The 17,715-nt window shown below is 51.5% G+C and overlaps 1 protein-coding gene across 1 annotated transcript in view; it reads right to left on the bottom strand.

The window, feature by feature from the left end:
* Window positions 1-1,052: 1,052 nt before the first annotated feature.
* The window catches only part of LOC138834596 (kinesin-like protein KIF19), a 30,813-nt gene continuing 14,150 nt past the window's right edge, over window positions 1,053-17,715 (bottom strand). Inside the window, exons 11-20 of the mRNA XM_070033090.1 lie at window positions 16,362-16,539; window positions 14,514-14,694; window positions 12,378-12,648; window positions 10,840-10,961; window positions 7,455-7,582; window positions 7,057-7,165; window positions 5,864-6,232; window positions 3,942-4,095; window positions 3,260-3,367; window positions 1,053-1,153 (exon numbers count right to left, since the gene is read on the bottom strand). Of these exons, the coding sequence (XP_069889191.1) occupies window positions 1,053-1,153; window positions 3,260-3,367; window positions 3,942-4,095; window positions 5,864-6,232; window positions 7,057-7,165; window positions 7,455-7,582; window positions 10,840-10,961; window positions 12,378-12,648; window positions 14,514-14,694; window positions 16,362-16,539 (1,721 nt within the window). The remainder of the gene's footprint in view (window positions 1,154-3,259; window positions 3,368-3,941; window positions 4,096-5,863; window positions 6,233-7,056; window positions 7,166-7,454; window positions 7,583-10,839; window positions 10,962-12,377; window positions 12,649-14,513; window positions 14,695-16,361; window positions 16,540-17,715) is intronic.

The raw sequence follows: 17,715 nt of genomic DNA, 5'->3' as shown, positions 1-17,715 counted from the left end.
CAGGCGTGGGTCTCATCTTGGCAGAGGCATCAGTGGCACTCACCAGGGTGCCACCAGAAGGGCAATGTCCTTGGAGACAGATGGGGCCTCCCAGGTTTCCTGAGAGGACTCAGAAGGGAGGCATGGCTCCGAGGCGGTCCCATTCCATTGTGTTTGTTTTGGTGGTACTGGGCATCAAACTTGGGGCCTCATATTTGCTAGGCAGGACCTCTACTGCTTGAACTATGTCCCCAGCTCTTTTGTTTTTAATTTGTTTTTACAGATAAAGTCTTGTGCTTTTTCCCAGGCTAAGATGATTCCCCCTACCTTTGACTACTGAGTAGCTGGGATTACAGGTGTGTTCTACCATGCACAGTGCTTTTTTTTAAATTACTGTAACCCAGAAGCAGCAGGGTACAGCTATAATACTATCTCCACAGGAGGCTGAGATCTGAGGATTGCTGTTCAAAACTAGCCAGGGACTAGTGTAATCCTAGCTATTCAAGAGGCTGAGATCTGAGAATCACAATTCAAAGCCAGCCCTGGCAGAAAAGTCTGTGAGACTCTTATCTTCAGTGAACCACCAGAAAACTGCAAGTGGTGCTGTGGTTCAAAGTCACAGAGCACTCGCCTTGAGTGAAAGAGCTCAGGGACAGTACACAGGCCCTGAGTTTAAGCCCCAGGACCAACAACAAAAAAGGGGGGAAGAGGGAGGGAAGGCAGGCAAGTGGACAGGTCCAGCTCAAATGGCAGACACCAGCCTTAATCAAAAGAGCCAAGTCAAAGCTCAGGGAACAGTCCTGTCTTGCGTGGCATAGGACCGCCAGATTGTGTGTGTACCTGCGTGGGGCAGAGCTGTGTTGCAGGCTGGACATAGTTTATGAGGAGGGACACAGTCCTACTCCAGCCAGCAGCTGCCCCATTCCTAGGAGCCTCTGCAGCGTGGCCTGAGCCGGAAGACAGAGTTGCGGTGTCCTTTGCTCGTGGCTAGCACCCTGGCCCTCCAGGGAAGGTGCAACGATGCCAGCTGCTGGAAGGGCATCCTGGGGCTGGCAGCTGTCCACCTCCATCTTCTATCTGGGTCGTCGATGTCTCTTGGCACTGCTGCTCTGGAGCCGGTGGGGGTTGCTGGGGGGCAGAGGGCTGTGGCGTCGGCCTCCACTGTCGGTGGACCCTGGGATGGACAGGAAGATCTGTCTGTGGCCCAGGAAAACCTGGGTCCATGTAAGGGGCCCTAGATGGGCATCCACAACATGCAATCAGACCCCCACAGGGCCTGGACCCCCCTGGGGGTAGAGGGTCCCTTGTGATGACACCATTCCTCTCTCTGTGGCCTTCCCCCAATGAAGCCCATGTAACCGAGCCCGGGCCTGGCCTTTATCAGCTTCAGAAAGTTGGGCCTGGTGCTGGTGGCTCCTGCCTATATCCTAACTACTCAGGAGGTTGAGATCTGAGGATTAAGGTTTGAGATTCAAAGCCAGTCCAGGCAGGAAAGTCTTTGAGATTCTTATATGCAATTAACTACCAGAAAACCAGAAATGGAACTGTTGCTCAAAGAGCTATAGAGATAACCTGGAGCACAAAAAGTAGAAGGACAGCCAGGCGCTGGTGGCTCACGCCTGTAATCCTAGCTACTCAGGAGGCTGAGATCTGAGGATCGCGGTTCAAAGCCAGCCCGGGCAGGAGAGACCGTGAGACTCCTATCTCCAATAAAACCACCAGAAAACCGGAAGTGGCGCTGTAGCTCAAGTGGTAGAGCGCTCGCCTTGAGCTGAAGAGCTGAGGGCCAGCGCCCAGGCCCAGAGTTCAAGCCCCACGACCCACCAAAAAAAAAAAAAGTAGAAGGACAGAGACCGGGCCTGAGTTCAAGACCCACAACCAGCACCAAAAAATAAAAAAAATAAAAAAATACCAAAAGCTAGCTGGGTGTCGGTGGCTCATGCCTGTCAGCCTAGCTACTCATAAAGCTGAGATCTGAGGATCGCAGTTAAAGGCAGCCCAGGAAGGAAAGTCTATGAGACTCTTATCTCCAATTCACCACCAGAAAACAGTAAGTGGCGCTGTGGCTCAAGTGGTAGAGTGCTCACCTTGAGCTGAAGAGCTGAGGGACAGCACCCAGGCCCAGAGTTCAAGCCCCACGACCGACAACAAAAGAGAAAAGCAAAAGCCCAAATGTCTGGTGGAGTGGTTCATATGGTGGAGCATCTACTTGGCAAGTGTGAGGCCTTGAGTTCAAAACCCAGTACTGGGGGCTGGGAAGGTGGCCAGTGGTAAAGCACTTGCCTTGCATGCATGAGGCCCTGGGTTCGATTCCCCACACCACATAAGCAAAAAGAAAAAAAGCCAGAAGTGGCGCTGTGGCTCAAGTGGTAGAGTGCTAGCCTTGAGCTGAAGAGCTGAGGGACAGCACCCAGACACAGAGTTCAGGCCCCACGACCGGACCCCCCCCCAAAAAAAAAAAAAACTACTGCAAATACATATGTTCTATATTGTATGTGTATGTGTGTATATATATATGTATATACACACATACAATATGTATGTGTGTATATATATACATATATATATAATATATAAACTATATATTGTATAGTGCATAGATAGTACTTTGTTTTTTCAGATAGAATCTCACTTTTTTTTTTTTTTTTTTTTTGTTGGCTGTGGGGCTTGAACTCTGAGCGTGGGCGCTATCCCTCAGCTCTTCAGCTCAAGGCCAGCGCTCTACCACTTGAGCTATAGCGCCACTTCCAGAATCTCACATTTTTGCCTACAATACCTACAGACCACTTCTGCTGGCATTATAGACATGAATCACCTTTCCTGGCTTGTTTGTTGAGATGGGGCTTCTCCAATTTCTTTTGCCTGAGCTGGCCTCAAACTACAATCCTCCCAATCTTTGCCTCCCCAGTCTCTTAGGATGACAAGCCCGAGCCATGACCCCTGGCCCACATCCTGCCCCTTTTCAGCTCAATCCTGACCTTCTCAGCCTGCCTCTAGCCTGGCCAGGGGCACCCTGGGACCAGACAAAACATTTGAAGGGCAGTGGAGAGCAACAGCCCAAATGCAAATCCTGGATATGCTCTCACTGCTGAGTGACCGTGGCATCCCTGTGTTGTGTGAGGTGTCCATCTTCTGATGGAGGAAATGGGATGAACCACATGGCTGGGCTGCTGAGAGGGGGCCCTGGTGTGGGGTGGGGGGCTCTGCCTTCTCTTCTCCTCTGTACAGCACAGCACAGACCTTCAGGACCCTGCGGGGGTTAGAGGGGGCCTCCACTGACCTCGGATTTCTCGAGGCAGCAGGGGCTGCCTGCTGGGGACCGTGCTGCCCTGCCACATGGCGCTGGGAAAGGTGAAGCTGACCTCGGGCACCTGCAGTGTGTTCTCATCTGCACAGTGAGATCAGACACAGGATAGAAACATCGTGAACATCGTGTGATATGTTCATACCTGATCCATGGAGAAGCTTGTTGTGGGGTGCTGTGGGATGAAAGAATAACCAGAAAAAATCAGGGTTGGGGGCTTGGTTCAGTGGTTGAATGCCTGCCTAGCAAATGTGAGGACCAGAGTTCAAACCCTATATTGTCTCCAACCTCCTCCTCCCCAAAATAAAAACCACCTCAATGGCCACACAAAACAAACAACAGTACCGAAACACACAGCAAGGTAGACTGCTGACAACAATCCAGAGTGTCACCCTCAAGGTTTCAGTTTAGAAATTTGCATTCAGGGGCTGGGAAGGTGGCTCAGTGGTAGAGCGCTTGGGCCCTGGGTTCAGTTCCTCAGCACCACATAAGCAGAAAAAGCTGGAAGTGGCACTGTGGCTCAAAGTGGTAGAGCGCTAGCCTTGAGCTGAAGAGCTGAGGGACAGTGCCCAGGCCCAGAGTTCAGGCCCCATGACTGGCAAAAAAGAAAAAAAAAAGAAATTTACATTCAGACCCTTTCTTTCTTCTTATCATGCACCTGTGTGTGAGCTGAGGCTGGGTTTCATCTTGGAGGCCGAGGGGACAGCAGGAAAGAAGCTCTTCCCTGGTGACTTGGATGGCTGCAGGTGGGCTGGGGACAGCTGGCTCTCAGCCACATGCTCCCCAGAGGGGGCCTGGGGTTTCTCTGACACCTGTGGGGAAAGGGAACACAACATATATATATATATATATATATATATATATATATATATATATATATATATATATATATATATTCATAGATACACAAACACATTGTTTTTTGAAAAAAGTCTCTCTATGTAGCCCAGGCTGGTCTGGAACTCACAATCTCCAGGTGCCAGTAGCTCACACCTATAATCCTACCTACTCAAGAGGCTGAGATCTGAGGATCACGGTTCAAAGCCAGCCCAGGCAGAAACAAACATCCATGAGACTCTTATTTCCAATTAACCAACAGAAAACAAGAAGTGGCACTGTGGTTCAAGTGGTAGAGTGCTAGCCTTGAGCCCAGACCCAGATTTCAAGCCCTTTGACTGACAAACAAACAAAAACAAGAGGAAGGCTGGGAATGTGGCTTAGTGGTAGAGTGCTTGCCTAGCATGTACAAAGCCCTGGGTCTGATTCCTCAGTACTACATAAACAGAAAAAGCCAGAAGTAGCACTGTGGCTCAAGTGGTAGAGTGCTAGCTTTGAGAAAAAGAAGCTCAGAGACAGTGGCCAGGCCCTGAGTTCAAGCCCTAGGACTGGCAAAAATAAAAGGGAGGGAGAGAGAGAGAGAGAGACAGACAGACAGAGACACAGAGAGACACAGAGAGACAGAGAAGAGACACAGAGAGAGAGATACAAAGAGAGAGACACAGAGAGAGAGAGAGAGACACAGAGAGAGAACTATTCATACAGGCCCATGAAGTAGTGTCAGTAATAGTTAAGAATAAAGCCAGGAACTGGTTGCTCACACCTGTAATCCCAGCTACTCAGGAGGATGAGATCTGAGGATCATGTTCAAAGCCATTCCGGGGCTACTTGGGAAATGGAGGTAGGAGGATCCAGATCTGAGTACAGAGCCTATCTCAAAAATTCATGAAAGCAAAAAGGGCTATAGGTGTGGTGGTTTAAGTGGTAGAACACCATCTTTGAGAAAGAGCTTGAGGCACTGAGTTCAACCCCCAGTACTGAGCAAAAGTACACATGGCAGCCCTAAAGTTGAACTGACCTGAGGCACCAAGGACTACGTGGGCCAGGTCTGGCACCACACACTGGAGGCACAGACAGGAAGCACTTGATCTATGTACTTTATAATCTTTTTCTTAAAGTACACATATTGCTCCGTGCCAGTGGCTCACTCCTGTAATCCTAGCTACGTGGGAGATGGAGAGCAGGAGAATCTCTTCCAGCCTGGGCAGAAAAGTCTGTGAGACCCCCATCTCCACAGTGGGAAGCTGGGCGCTGTAATGCATGCCCATCATCCCAGCAAAGATGGAAAGTTTAAAGTAGGCAGATCAGGGCTCATGTAGGCGCAGAAGTGGGAAGTGAGACCCTGTCCTAAAAATAACCAGTGAAAATCGGGGTTGGGGGCATAACTCAGTGATGTTGCAACAGCCTACCAAGCTCAGGGCCCTGAGTTCAAATCCCACTATCCCTCAAAATACAAATACTGGGGCTCAGAGGTAGAGTGATTGGCTCACATGGGCAAGGCTCTGGGCTTGATCTTCAGCACCGAAAATAAAATGTTAAGTAGGTTTATGAAAACTTTGAGATAACAGAACTGTAACTGCTGGGATTCAAACACACAGAGCTTGAGCTGCGGCCAGAGATCCATGTGGTATAGCCAGTTTGCCTCCTGTGTCCACCCAGGTATAGAGCAAATGCTGACCCCTCCCATCCTCTTCCTCCAGCTATCCTCCCACATCCAGTGTGGCCATCCACTGGGTCACCCACCAGCTGTGTGGGCCAGGTGAGGGAGGGTGACCTCTTCCTCCCAGCTTTCCTGTCTGTGGAACGGTCCATGATCGGGCTGGCCTGGGGCCACCTCCTGTCTGCAGGGCAACTGTCCGGTGTGGCATGGGGCTTCGGGTCCCTGGGGTCCAGGGCGGCCTCCTCTGGCCGGGGACGGGAGGAGCGGCTGCTGCTGCCATCCCCATCCTGGGCCTTGCAGCGCCGGCTGGCTGCAATGAGGGCGATGGTCTTAGTCCCCAGGGCCATCTCCTGAAGGGCCTGGGCGCTCAGTGGCCGTGCGGGGCTCAGGTCCAGGCTGGCGGTGGGGTGCAGCCTGGAGACCAGGCTCTTCATGCTCAGGGGGCCCGGAGTCTGTAGAAAGCAGCACACAAAACACATCAAAAGAGTCTTGGGGGCTGGGAAGGTGGCTCTGGTAGAGTGCTGGCCTTGCATGCATGAGACCCTGGGTTCGATTCCTCAGCACCACATAACAGAAAAAGCTGGAAGTGGTGCTGTGGCTCAAGTGGTAGAGTGCTAGCCTTGAGCTAAAGAGCTGAGGGACAGCACTTAGACCCAGAGTTCAGGCCCCACAGTCGTCCCCCCCCAAAAAAAAAGAGTCTTGGCAGATGCCACTAGCTAAGGATAAGATCATCCTTATTTAGGCCTGGTGTCTCTTAAAGAAAGGAAAGAGCTGGACATGGGAGGCACAGGAGGCAGAGGAAAGAAGATGGAAAGTTCTAGACCAACTTGAGTGACACAGTGAGATCCTGTCTCAGAACAAAGAAAGAAAAAGAGAAAGAGGAAGAGGAGGAGAAGGAGGAGAGGGAGGGAAGGAAGGTGAGAGGAAGGATGGAAGGAAAAGAAAGACATGGAATCAGAGATGGAGCAGTATACCACAGTCTAAGAGATGCCTGGAGTCCAGACTGTGGGAAAGGCAGACGGGAACCTTCCAGAGCCTCCAAGGGGTTGGGAGAGCCCATCTGTGTCATATGTGGGCCTTGAACCTGCAGCCTCAGAACTGGGCCATGAAGTCTGCATCCATGCGCCCATCAGCGGTGCGTGCTCTGCAGAGCTCAGAACCACAGGGATCCAGGTCACCTCCCACAAGCACGTTGGATGGGGGCGCTGGGCCCAGCGCAGCCTGGTGGGGGAGGGGACCCTCCGCCCAGTCCTGCTTCCCAGCCCAGCACACCAACCTCTAGCACTGGTGGAGTCAGCAGGATGCGGAGGGCCGGCGGGGGCAGCAGAGAGTCCTGCTTTCCCAGCATCCTCAGTGGCGTGGCTTTAGATGATCTGTGACTGTCACTGTGGGTGCAATAGGCTACAGTGGACCACGGCCACCTTGGGCATCCCAGGTCCTGCCAGAGCCTATGTGGCCAGTGTGGCCACGCCTGACACACACAGGGCAGGCAGTGGCCTCAGTCCATGTGTTTGGGGGCATGGCTGGCTCATTCACTAGACACCAACACACTGGTCACCCACCATGCCAGCCTGGGTGCAGGCCTCCACTGGTTCTGAGCAGGTGGCGGCCCTGCCACACACTACCACTAGGGGCGACACATACCCAATGCACAGTAGGCCTGAGCTTGCCCACCTGTCTCTTTCCAGAAGCATGGGGGACAGCTCAAACGGGGTGCCCCCTGGAAGGTCCTTCCTGTCCTCTGGCTGGTCTTGGCTGGAGTCCTCGGGCGGTGGGGGAGATAAATTCAGAATGGAGCCATCCTGGGAGCGGAAGGAGTGGAGTGAGGCAGGCAGGGCCATCAGGCAGGGGCTGTCCAGAGGGTCCTGGCCACCAGCATTCAAAGGAAGCCGGGCAGTGATGGGAGCCAGCCCTGGACTCCTCACTTGTGCCCCACCTAGTGATACAGGGACGTGGATCCCCAGGGCTGCCTTGAGTAAAAGCAGTGCACAGGGGCCTTGAAAAAGTTAAACACAGACGGAGGGTGAACATATGCAGAAGTGGCACCCACTAGACACGATGTGGAAAATTAACTATATGACTTGTAGGTGGGGACAGGATGGCAAGGGGTGGGGACTGGGAGAGAGTGAAGGAAAGGGCGACACTATCCAAAAAGAAATGTACTCATTACCTGACTTAAGTAACCGTAACCCCTCTGTACATCACCTTTATAATAACAATAAAAATTAAAATTAAAGGTAAACACAGAGCACAGTGTCACCCAGCAATCATACTTCTGATATATATTCAACCGAATTGAAGACAGGAATGTAATAGGGATATTTACACATCCACATGCACAAATATCAGCAGCATTATTCAAAGGACCCAACAAACGTGTGTCTATTGATGAATGAAGGGATGGCTGGAAATGTGGAGGAATACTATTCAGCCCTAAAAAAGAAGGGAACTTCTAGTAACTGCTACAGTGTGGATGAACCTTTTCTTGGGAGGGATGGGGGTGCTGGGGTTTGAACTCAGGGCTTCACACTTGCTAGGATGGTGGTCTACCACAAGAGCTACATCTCCAACCCATAGAACTTGAGGGCACTGTACTGAGTGAAATAAGTCAGCCAAAAAGGGGTAGGTACTGTAGAATGCACTTATAAGAGCTCCCTGGACAGCCTGTGTCATCCACAGAGACAGGAAGTAGAATGGGGAAAAGGGGTGTAGGGCCTGAGGAAGAAGATATAAGGAGTTGGTTAGTTTCTGCTCCAGAACAGGAGAAAGTTCTAGAATTTTTTTTGGTGTTTTTTTTTTTTTTTTTTTTTTGGGTCCGGTCATGGGGCCTGAACTCTGGGCCTGGGTGCTGTCCCTCAGCTCTTCAGCTCAAGGCTAGCACTCTACCACTTGAGCCACAGCGCCACTTCTGGCTTTTTTCTTTTTGCTTATGTGGTGCTGAGGAATCGAACCCAGGGCCTCAGGCATGCAAGGCAAGCGCTCTACCACTGAGCCATCTTCCCAGCCCCTCTAGAATTTTTTTCTGGTGGTACTGGAATTTGGTCTAAGGGTCTCAGGCTCACCCAGCTTAATTGTTCACAGCTGGTACTCTACCACTTGAGCCATGCCTCCAGCCCAGTATTTTGCTGGTTGTTCTAGACTGGAGTCTAGCTACCTTTTCTTCCCCAGACTGTCGCTGAATTGTGATCCTCTGGATACTGGCTTCCTACTCAGCCTCACGGAAACGCTTTTTGTTTTCTTTCTAAATCATTTTCTCTTTTTAATTTTTTCTTTTATTTATTGTTTATGTGATACTGAGGAATTAAACCCTGGGCTTCATGCATGCTAGGCAAGTACTCTACTGCTAAACCACATTCCTAGCTCCTCACTGAAACTCTTAAGTGACACTCTTGAATATGCCAAGGAAGGCAGGGAAGCTGTGGGGGCTGCTGGGATTGGTGGGGGTGGGGGCGGTTGAAAGCTGAAGGAAACATGAGTCCCCAGATGAACCGAAGAGTAGAAAAGAAGGCTCGTGACAAACTCCTGACTGTCAGGGCTTGGATATGAGCAACAGGAACCCAGGGTTGGTGCTGGCTGAATGCTGTGTGCCAGTGGCACAGGAGCTGGTAAATAGCTTCTTACAAAACCAGGGTGACCCTTACCACACCATCTGGCAACACACTCCTTGGTGCTTTCCCAAAGGAGATGAAAACCTGCACACAGCTTTTATCTGGATGCTTGCAGTGATGTAGAGCAGGTAAATGGAGTCAGCCAGAAAACAGAAGGTATTAGATTCCAAACACCGTGAAAAGTCAGGGAGGAAGCCTGACCACACACGGTGCTAAGCAGAAGAGCCAATGTAAGAGTCTGCAAAGGTGGTTGGGCTCACCCTTGTGATCCTAGCTGCTCAGGAGACTGAGATCTGAGGATCGTGGTTTGAAGCCAGCCCAGGCAGGAAAGTCTGCAAGACCCTGATGGCCAATTAACTACTAAAAAGCTGAAAGTATAGCTATGGCTCAGGTGGTAGAGCACTAGTTTGAATAAAAAAGCTAAAGGACGGGCTGGGAAGGTGGCTCAGTGGTAGAGCGCTTGCCTTGCATGCATGAGGCCCTGGGTTCGATTCCTCAGCACCACATAAATAGAAAAGGCCAGAAGTGGCGCTGTGTCTCAAGTGGTAGAGCGCTAGCCTTGAGCTGAAGAGCTTAGGGACAACGCCCAGGACCAGAGTTCAGGCCCCACGACCGACCAAAAAAAAAAAAGCTAAAGGACAATACCCAGGCCCTGAGTTCAAGCCCCAGGACAAGAAAGGAAGGAAGGAAGGAAGGAAGGAAGGAAGGAAGGAAGGAAGGAAGGAAGGAAGGAAGGAAGGAAGGAAGGAAGGAAGGAAGGAAGGAAGGAAAAAGAAAGAAAAGAAAGGGAAGAAAGAAAGAGCGAGCAGGGTAAGGCAAAGGTGAGATCAGGGGCTACAAAGGGAGGGAGGGAAGAAGGGTAAGAGGGAAAGAGGGAGAGAGGGGAGGACTCATAGACAGGTACACAGGAGGACCTAGGGCAGGTAGACTGTCCTATAAGACATTACAGTACTGATACCTGCTATATAAGATTATCAGACAAAAAGACTTGCCAGACAAACACTGGTGGCTCATACATGTAATCCTAGCTACTCAGGAAGCTGAGACCTTGAAATTCCAAGTTTTAATTCCACCTGGGCAGAAAAGTCAATGATACTCATCCCCAATTACCTAGCAAAAAGCTGGACTGGAGATGTGACCCAAGTGGTACAGAACCAGCCAAGCAAGCAAATGGATTGAGAATGGATTATCAGAAGTGGAGCATTGCAGTGCTGGGGGTGGGGAGGTTGGTATGAATGGTGCGACAGGCACAGGTATGGAGCAGGGTATAGATGGAAACTCGCATACCTTGAGATCCCCTTTGCTGTGAGCCCCAAACAGCTCTAAAATATAATGGCTGTTAAAAGAGAAAAGACAAAGGCAAGACACATGCTGGGGGAGGACGAGGGATCGGAGCAGGATAGCAAGCTAAGCCCAAGTGGGCATCGGCAGGGCGGGCAGGTGGGACTCACCTGGAGCGAGCTGGCCATCACCGAATGCAGCAGCAGCAGGCGGTCCAGAGTGCCCTCGCCCAGCTCCTGGGAGTACAGCCGGTAGCACTGCTCCAGGTGCTCCGGCACCGGGATTCCACTGTCTGGGGACCAGGCAGACAGAAGTCAGAGCAGCCAGGCAAAACATCTACCATATGCCGCAAGAACAATATACTTGTGTGGGAAGTTTGAATGCACACACTTCATCTCAATAAAAGAGGCTTTCGCTGGGCACAGGTCACGGCTGTCATCCTAGCTACTCAGGAGGCTGAGATCTGAGGATCTCAGTTCAAGCAGAAAAATCCCCATGAGACTCTTATCTCCAATGAACCACTCAAAAACCGGAAAAAACTGGAGCTGCGGCTCAAAGTAGTAGAGTGCTAGCCTTGAGCAAAAGAACTCAGGAACAATGTCCAGGCCCTGAGTTCAAGCCCCAGGACAGGCACAGAAAGAAAAGAAAGTGAGAGCTTGAGGCCCCACGTTCAAATATCCCAGCAACCAACAAAAAGAGAAAAAAAAGAAAAGAGTCACAAGATGCCTCCCCAAAAGAGCTCTCTGAAGCCTAAATTAAGTATCAACCGTGGAAAATGACAGCGATGACATTTGCATACTCCAAGCCCTGGAACGTTTCCTGCTCACACATGTGCCACGTGCACACCAAGCCAAGGCGTGTCCCCTCTCCCTGGTGACTCCTTGCTGTCTTCATAGCCCTGTCTCCTTTCTGGTCAGCCCCCTTTGAAATAACACACCCTGTGGGACCAGCTGCTGGGGTCTACCCCCCCTACTCTCCCATGGACACTGCCAGCCCCAAGGGACAGGGCCTGCCAGAGAGTCTACAGACACAGTCCCTGACAACCTGTTCAATGCTGGCTTTTGAAGGTTTGCAGAATGAATGGATGAATGCGACATGGATTCTTCTCCCTCCCCACAGCATTCTGGTGGTGGAGATAAAAGCTGGCCTGAGAGCCGACAATGGCTGTGGAAGAGGAAGCAGTATTGGGCCAAGGCCATGTCCCTGTTCGTGGCCATCTACCTCTGCTTCTGAACAGAAACACACAGCATGGTGGCTCACACCTGTAATCCCAGCTATTTGGGAGGCAGAGGTAGGAAGAGCCATTCTGTGGCTCTTCCTAATTTGGCCTGGGCAAAGTATAAGGCCCTCTCTGAAAAACTAAAAACAAAAGGATGGAGGTCATGGCACAAGTGGCAGAGCACCTGTTTAACAAGCATACGGCCCTGAGTTCAAACCCCAGTATTACCAACAAAGGAAACAAGACCAAATATGATGCTTCAGGAAAGCTCCCAAGGAAAGGCAGAGACAAAGTCACCTGACAGCAGCTGACCAGAGAGGGGCCCCCACTACACAGCTACACACAGGAGCAGGCAGAGTCAGCCAGGAGGAAAGGGAGACTGGTGAGCCGGCTTTGCCTCTGAGGCCATTCCGGGCTTCCTACCCAAACATGGCCTCCTCCTTCTGGACCTCACCTCACACAGGTGAGCCCACACCCAAGCGTCCTCACCTTGCAGCAGCTGCCTCTGGCCCTGGATGAGCTGCTGGCAGAGCAGCCGGTGCTGGTGGTAGCGCTGGATCACAAAGTCCTTCTGGCCCAGCAGGTTCTTCCGGCACAGACTGGTAGCCTGCAGCTCTGTGTTCTCCACCTCCAGCTCGTGGGCCCGGCACAGCAGCTGGAGGACCTCTCGCTGGGCCTGGCTGGTCACTTGCTCTGGCAGTAGCTGCTCCATCTGTGATGCCTTCTGCTTGGCATGGGCCAGGCGCTGCTCCAGCCCGGCCTGTGGGAGAAGCAGAGAGCTCAGGACAGACCTGGGGCTCAGCCGGCCCTCGGGTGTTCCCAAACTTGCCAGAATCCTCAAAGGATTCATATGTGGTGATTGGGTCTGAGAACCAATGCCATCCCCAGTGCTGAGTGCATCTTCTGTTTTCAGAATTCAGATGCTCTATGCCAGGCAGAGTGATACACACCTATAATCCCAGCTATGCAATAAGTTGAGGTAGGATGATCCTAGTGCAAGGCTAGCCCTGGACAAACAGCACCCAGACCCTGAAAAAATAACCTAAAGCTAAGCCAGCTGCCAGTGGCTCACACCTGTAATCCTAGCTACTCAGGAGGCTGAGATCTGAGAATCACGCTTCAAAGCCAGCTCAGGAAGGAAAGTCCATGAGACTCTTATCTCCAATTAACCTCCAGAAAACTGGAAGTTGTGCTGTGGCTCAAGTGGTAGAGCACTAGCCTTGAGCTAAAGAGCTAAGGGACAGTGACCAAGTCCAGTTCAAGCCCTACGACTGACAATAATAATAAATAACATAAAGCCAAAAAAGTCTGAATGTGTTGGTCAGTCATAGAGCATCTGCCTAACAAGTGCAAGGCCTTCAGTTTAAATGCAAGTATAATTCCTCACACATTCTGATGTTTGACACTGGCCTTGCTGATCCTGGAGTGGCTGCTCTCCTCCTCCCAGGCTTAAACAGCTTCTGGAAGGGCAAACTCACTGTGGGCCTGATTTTCAAATTCAAGTGATGCACAGCCTGGCCTCTAGGCTCTTCACCTTTTTTATTGACACATGATGTGTTCAGTGCAGCCACATGCTCTCCCTTTCCATTTGCCCAGATGTCATCCTGCTGGACTGGCACGATACTGCTGAGCCACACCTCCAGCCCTGTTTTTCACTTCCCACCCAGGTACATGCCTGATCATCGATCCCCCTTTATAAGGTTTCGTGTCTTTGCTGGGAGCACAGGCACACTGCCATCGCTTCCAGCTTCTCTCCCTGAAGACACTCTTATGGACTTTTCTGTCCCAGTGAGCCTGGCACTTGATTCTCCCTCCTAATTTCAGCCTCCCAAGTATGTCGGGATGACCCCTTTGCCCAGCTTCAGGTTGAGAAAGGATCTCGTGAAGTTTCCTATCTGTGCGGGCCTCAAACTGAGATCCTCCTGTTCTCAGCCAACCAGTAGCTAGCTGGGAGTCATCAGCCTCTGCCACCCTCCCCCTTTCCACTGGAAGTGAAATTGTATCACCTCCATATTGCTGTGGGTAGATGTAATAATATTAAGTTCTTGCTTTGGTTTCATAGCTTTGAAGTGAAATAGACGCTTTCAGAATGAGACATGCTAGTCTTTCTCCTGAAAATATGCCTACAGCACTGCACCACTGTGCTCCAGTGGAGCCTGGCTCCCCTGGCAGCGTCCCCAAAGACGCCATCCCATACCAAGTGAGTGAGTTTTCTGAGGTGAGACGATTAGATAACAAGTGTTCTATTAATAGCTCATCTACGCAGCTGGCGCTCACAGGGTAACAGAACCAGAGCTGGGTGTGGCTCCCCTGATTCCCCTGCCAGGACCACAATCAGGGGGGCCCTGAGTATCCCACAGATGAATGGCATAACTCTGCAAACCATTAAGCATCTGGCAGATGGGGAAGTTCCTGCAAAGGAGTGGGGGGGTCTCTGAGCAATTTCCTGACCACCTGTACCCCATTTTTTCTAGCCACTGCACACGGCCCCCTGCAGAGCCACAACACCAACAAAGAGCACCCCCCCTCCGGTCCTAGCTCAGTACCCCCTGCCCTCTGGGGCTTGGAGACACTGGGAGGTGGCTTCCTGCAGTTAAGCCCCCTAGCCCCTGGGTGAATGCTCACCTTCAAGGCTGCGGTTTTCCTCTGCTCGGCTAAAAGCAGGTTGACTTCCTCTCTGGCCAGAGCCACCTCATGCGGCTCCCCCGACTCCCCCTCGTCCGCGTCAGCATCCGCCGGCTCCTCATCCTTGTCCAGCTCGCCCCTGTCCCTGTGTGCCTGCTGCTGGGACTTCTCCCGCTCCCAGCTGCAGCCACGATAGAGGCATCAGAGCCTGGGGGCCTCCTCACAGCTGCCCACCAAAGGAGGTTTCCTTCCGTCCCTGGACACTACTACAGAGAATGCTCCGCCAACCACCGTTTCCTTGCTAGAAAGCTGGGGTTACAACCGTCCATGGGCCTGGGGCTCGGTCAGGGTGTCAGTGACATGGGATCTGTGGACAAGGACCCCAGATAGAGTCTCCATGCGAGCTCTGCAGAAACCAGGTGGAAAGGAGGCCTGAGGACAGGCCTGAGGTTTGGCCAGAGCGAGGGGAAGACACCAAGAGGGTGCTTTTACATTTTAGAATTCCTCCAGTGTAAGTCTTCTGTTTGTGGGACCAAAGAAGAGAAAAAGGGAGAGAGAGAGAGAGGAAAGAAGGAAGGGCAGGCAGGGCAGGGTAGGGCAGAGTCAGGTGCCAGTGGCTCATGCCAGTAATCCTAGCTACTCAGGAGGCTGAGATCTGAGGATCATAGTTCAAAGCCAGCTTGGGCAGAAAAGTCCATGAGACTCTTATCTTCAATAAACCACCAGAAAACAGGAAGTGGCTCTGTGGCTCAAGTGGTAGAGCACTAGCCTTGAGCAAAAGCAGCTCAGGGACAGTGCTCAGATCCTGAGTTCAAGCCCCAGGACTGGCAAACAAAACAAAACAAAATTAAATTTAAAAAACCCAAGAGGACTTGGGGTCTGATTCAAGTGTAGGAGAGTGCCCATGTAGCAAGTATGAGGCAACCATGCCCTTCCAGCCCTAAGTGTCCTCATGTTGGTGCGGGGCATCACACTCAGTCTCTGCACATGGTCCCCCTAGGGATGGATGGGGACTAAGTGTACAATGATAGCACTGTGGAGATACACAGCCAGCTGGGCGCTGGTGGCTCACGCCTGTAATCCTAGCTACTCAGGAGGCTGAGATCTGAGGATCGCGGTTCAAAGCCAGCCCGGGCAGGAGAGACCGTGAGACTCCTATCTCCAATAAAAACCACCAGAAAACCGGAAGTGGCGCTGTAGCTCAAGTGGTAGAGCGCTCGCCTTGAGCTGAAGAGCTAAGGGACAAACGCCCAGGCCCAGAGTTCAAGCCCCATGACCGACAAAAAAAAAAAAAAAAAAAAAAAGTGGCGCTGTAGCTCAAGTGGTAGAGCACTTGCCTTGAGCTGAAGAGCTGAGGGACAGCGCCTAGGCCCAGAGTTCAAGCCCCACGACTGACCAAAAAAAAAAAAAAAAAAAAAGAGATACACAGCCACAAGCCAATCCATGTTTCTGAGCTTCAACACTGGGCAGGTAGAGGCATGACTCAGCAGTAGAGTACCTGTCTAGTAAGTATGAAGCCTTGAGTTCAAACCCCATATGGCCAGGAAAACACACACACACACACACACACACACACACACAAACCTCTGACCCTCAGCAGCCTGTTCTATAAATGGTCTCGGTTCTTGGTGAAACACCAGGGCTCGTGCTGGGTCCCAGGCCTGTGAAAGACGCGGGGTATGGGCCCAGGAGCAGGGGAGGAATAGGGACATGAGTCCTGCCCAGGCTTAGGTCCTTATTGCAGAGAGAAGTAACCAAAGATGCTGCCCAGGGTGGAGTCTGGGGGCACTGTGGGTGAGGCAAGCAGGCATGGGGGGCTGTGGATGGGGGACTCAGGCAGGCACTCACTCAGCGAGGGTCAGCAGGTGGCGGGACATGTCCACGTGCAGCTCAATGTTGGTGTTCTCCAGCTCCACCAGGCTGCGCCGCATCTCCATTTGCTCTCTGAATGCCCCAATGAGCTGCGCCCGGATCTTGTCCACCTGCAGCCGACTCTCCTCCTCGGCATCATGCGGGGTGACAGTGACTGGGGGCAGGAAGGGGCTGGCTGTACTGGAGTGAGGTCAGCCAACCCAGGGCTGGACTCCACGTTCTCTTACCAACACATGGAGGAGTGTCATCTATATGTGCATGGGTGGTAGATGAGTGGATGGACAGATAAATGGATGGGTGGGTAGATGGATGGATTCACAGATGGATATGGATGGATTGGATAGGTGAGTGGACAGGTAGATAGATGGATAGATGCATGGATGGGTGGATAGATGAGTGGACAGATGGATGGATAGATGGATTGACAAGTGGACAAATGGATGGTTGGATGGACAGATGAATAGATGGATGAATGGATGGATAGGTGGGTAGATGGAAGGATGGAGTAATGACATATTGGTGGATAGATGGATGCATGGTTGAAAGACAGATGGATTAGTGGATGGATAAAAGGATGGGTGGATGGGTAGATATATGTATTTTAGATGCGTGGGTGGATGTGTAAATGGATGGATAGATGGGTGGATGGATGGATGATTGGGTGGATGGATGGATGGATGGATGGAGGAGTGACTAGATGGAGGGCAGGTTGTTTGTGGAGGTATGGGTAGATGAAGGAATGATAGGACTGCTGGGTAAATGGATGAAAGGCTCAGAGGTATTTAAATCCTCTGTCTGGTTTGGGTCAGGTGATCTATATTTAAGTTCCAGAAACTCAGTGATGAGGCTGGGCTCACCCTGGAAAACCCAGAGTAGAAAACCACTCTGGCTCCCAGTCACCTGCTTGGGAATGGCCCTGGCCTTTCTTTCCCAGTCCTCTGCTGTTTGCACTCAGATAACATCTACACAGAATGGACGCATCACACCTGCCCCTCCCGCTGGGCTCCTAGCCCACAGAGCAGGCCCACATCTGTCTCTGTCCTTCCCATGGCAAATTCCCACCTGATAATCCTGCATCATTTAATAATGGTCTTTATATTCTCCTGTTTTATGCGGGTGAGGATTGAGCCCAGGGCCTTGTACAAGCCTTCCACCTGAGTCTTCTGTAGCCCCTGATTAGTGGTTTACACACCTGTCCCTATAGGGAGCCGCATGCTGGACACATACATTTGTCACCTGTTACCCTGACCTTGACAGACACATGACCAGCTACTTTCTTCCTGGGAAGTCTGGATTGGCAAAATCAGTTGCAGTTGATCTAACAAGCAAA

This window comes from Dipodomys merriami, unplaced genomic scaffold, assembly GCF_024711535.1.
Source record: "Dipodomys merriami isolate MVZ:Mamm:240054 unplaced genomic scaffold, mDipMer1.0.p SCAF_22, whole genome shotgun sequence".
NCBI lineage: Eukaryota > Metazoa > Chordata > Mammalia > Rodentia > Heteromyidae > Dipodomys > Dipodomys merriami.
The sequence above is the reverse complement of the archived record's forward strand: the minus strand, read 5'-3'. Positions and strand labels throughout refer to the sequence as shown.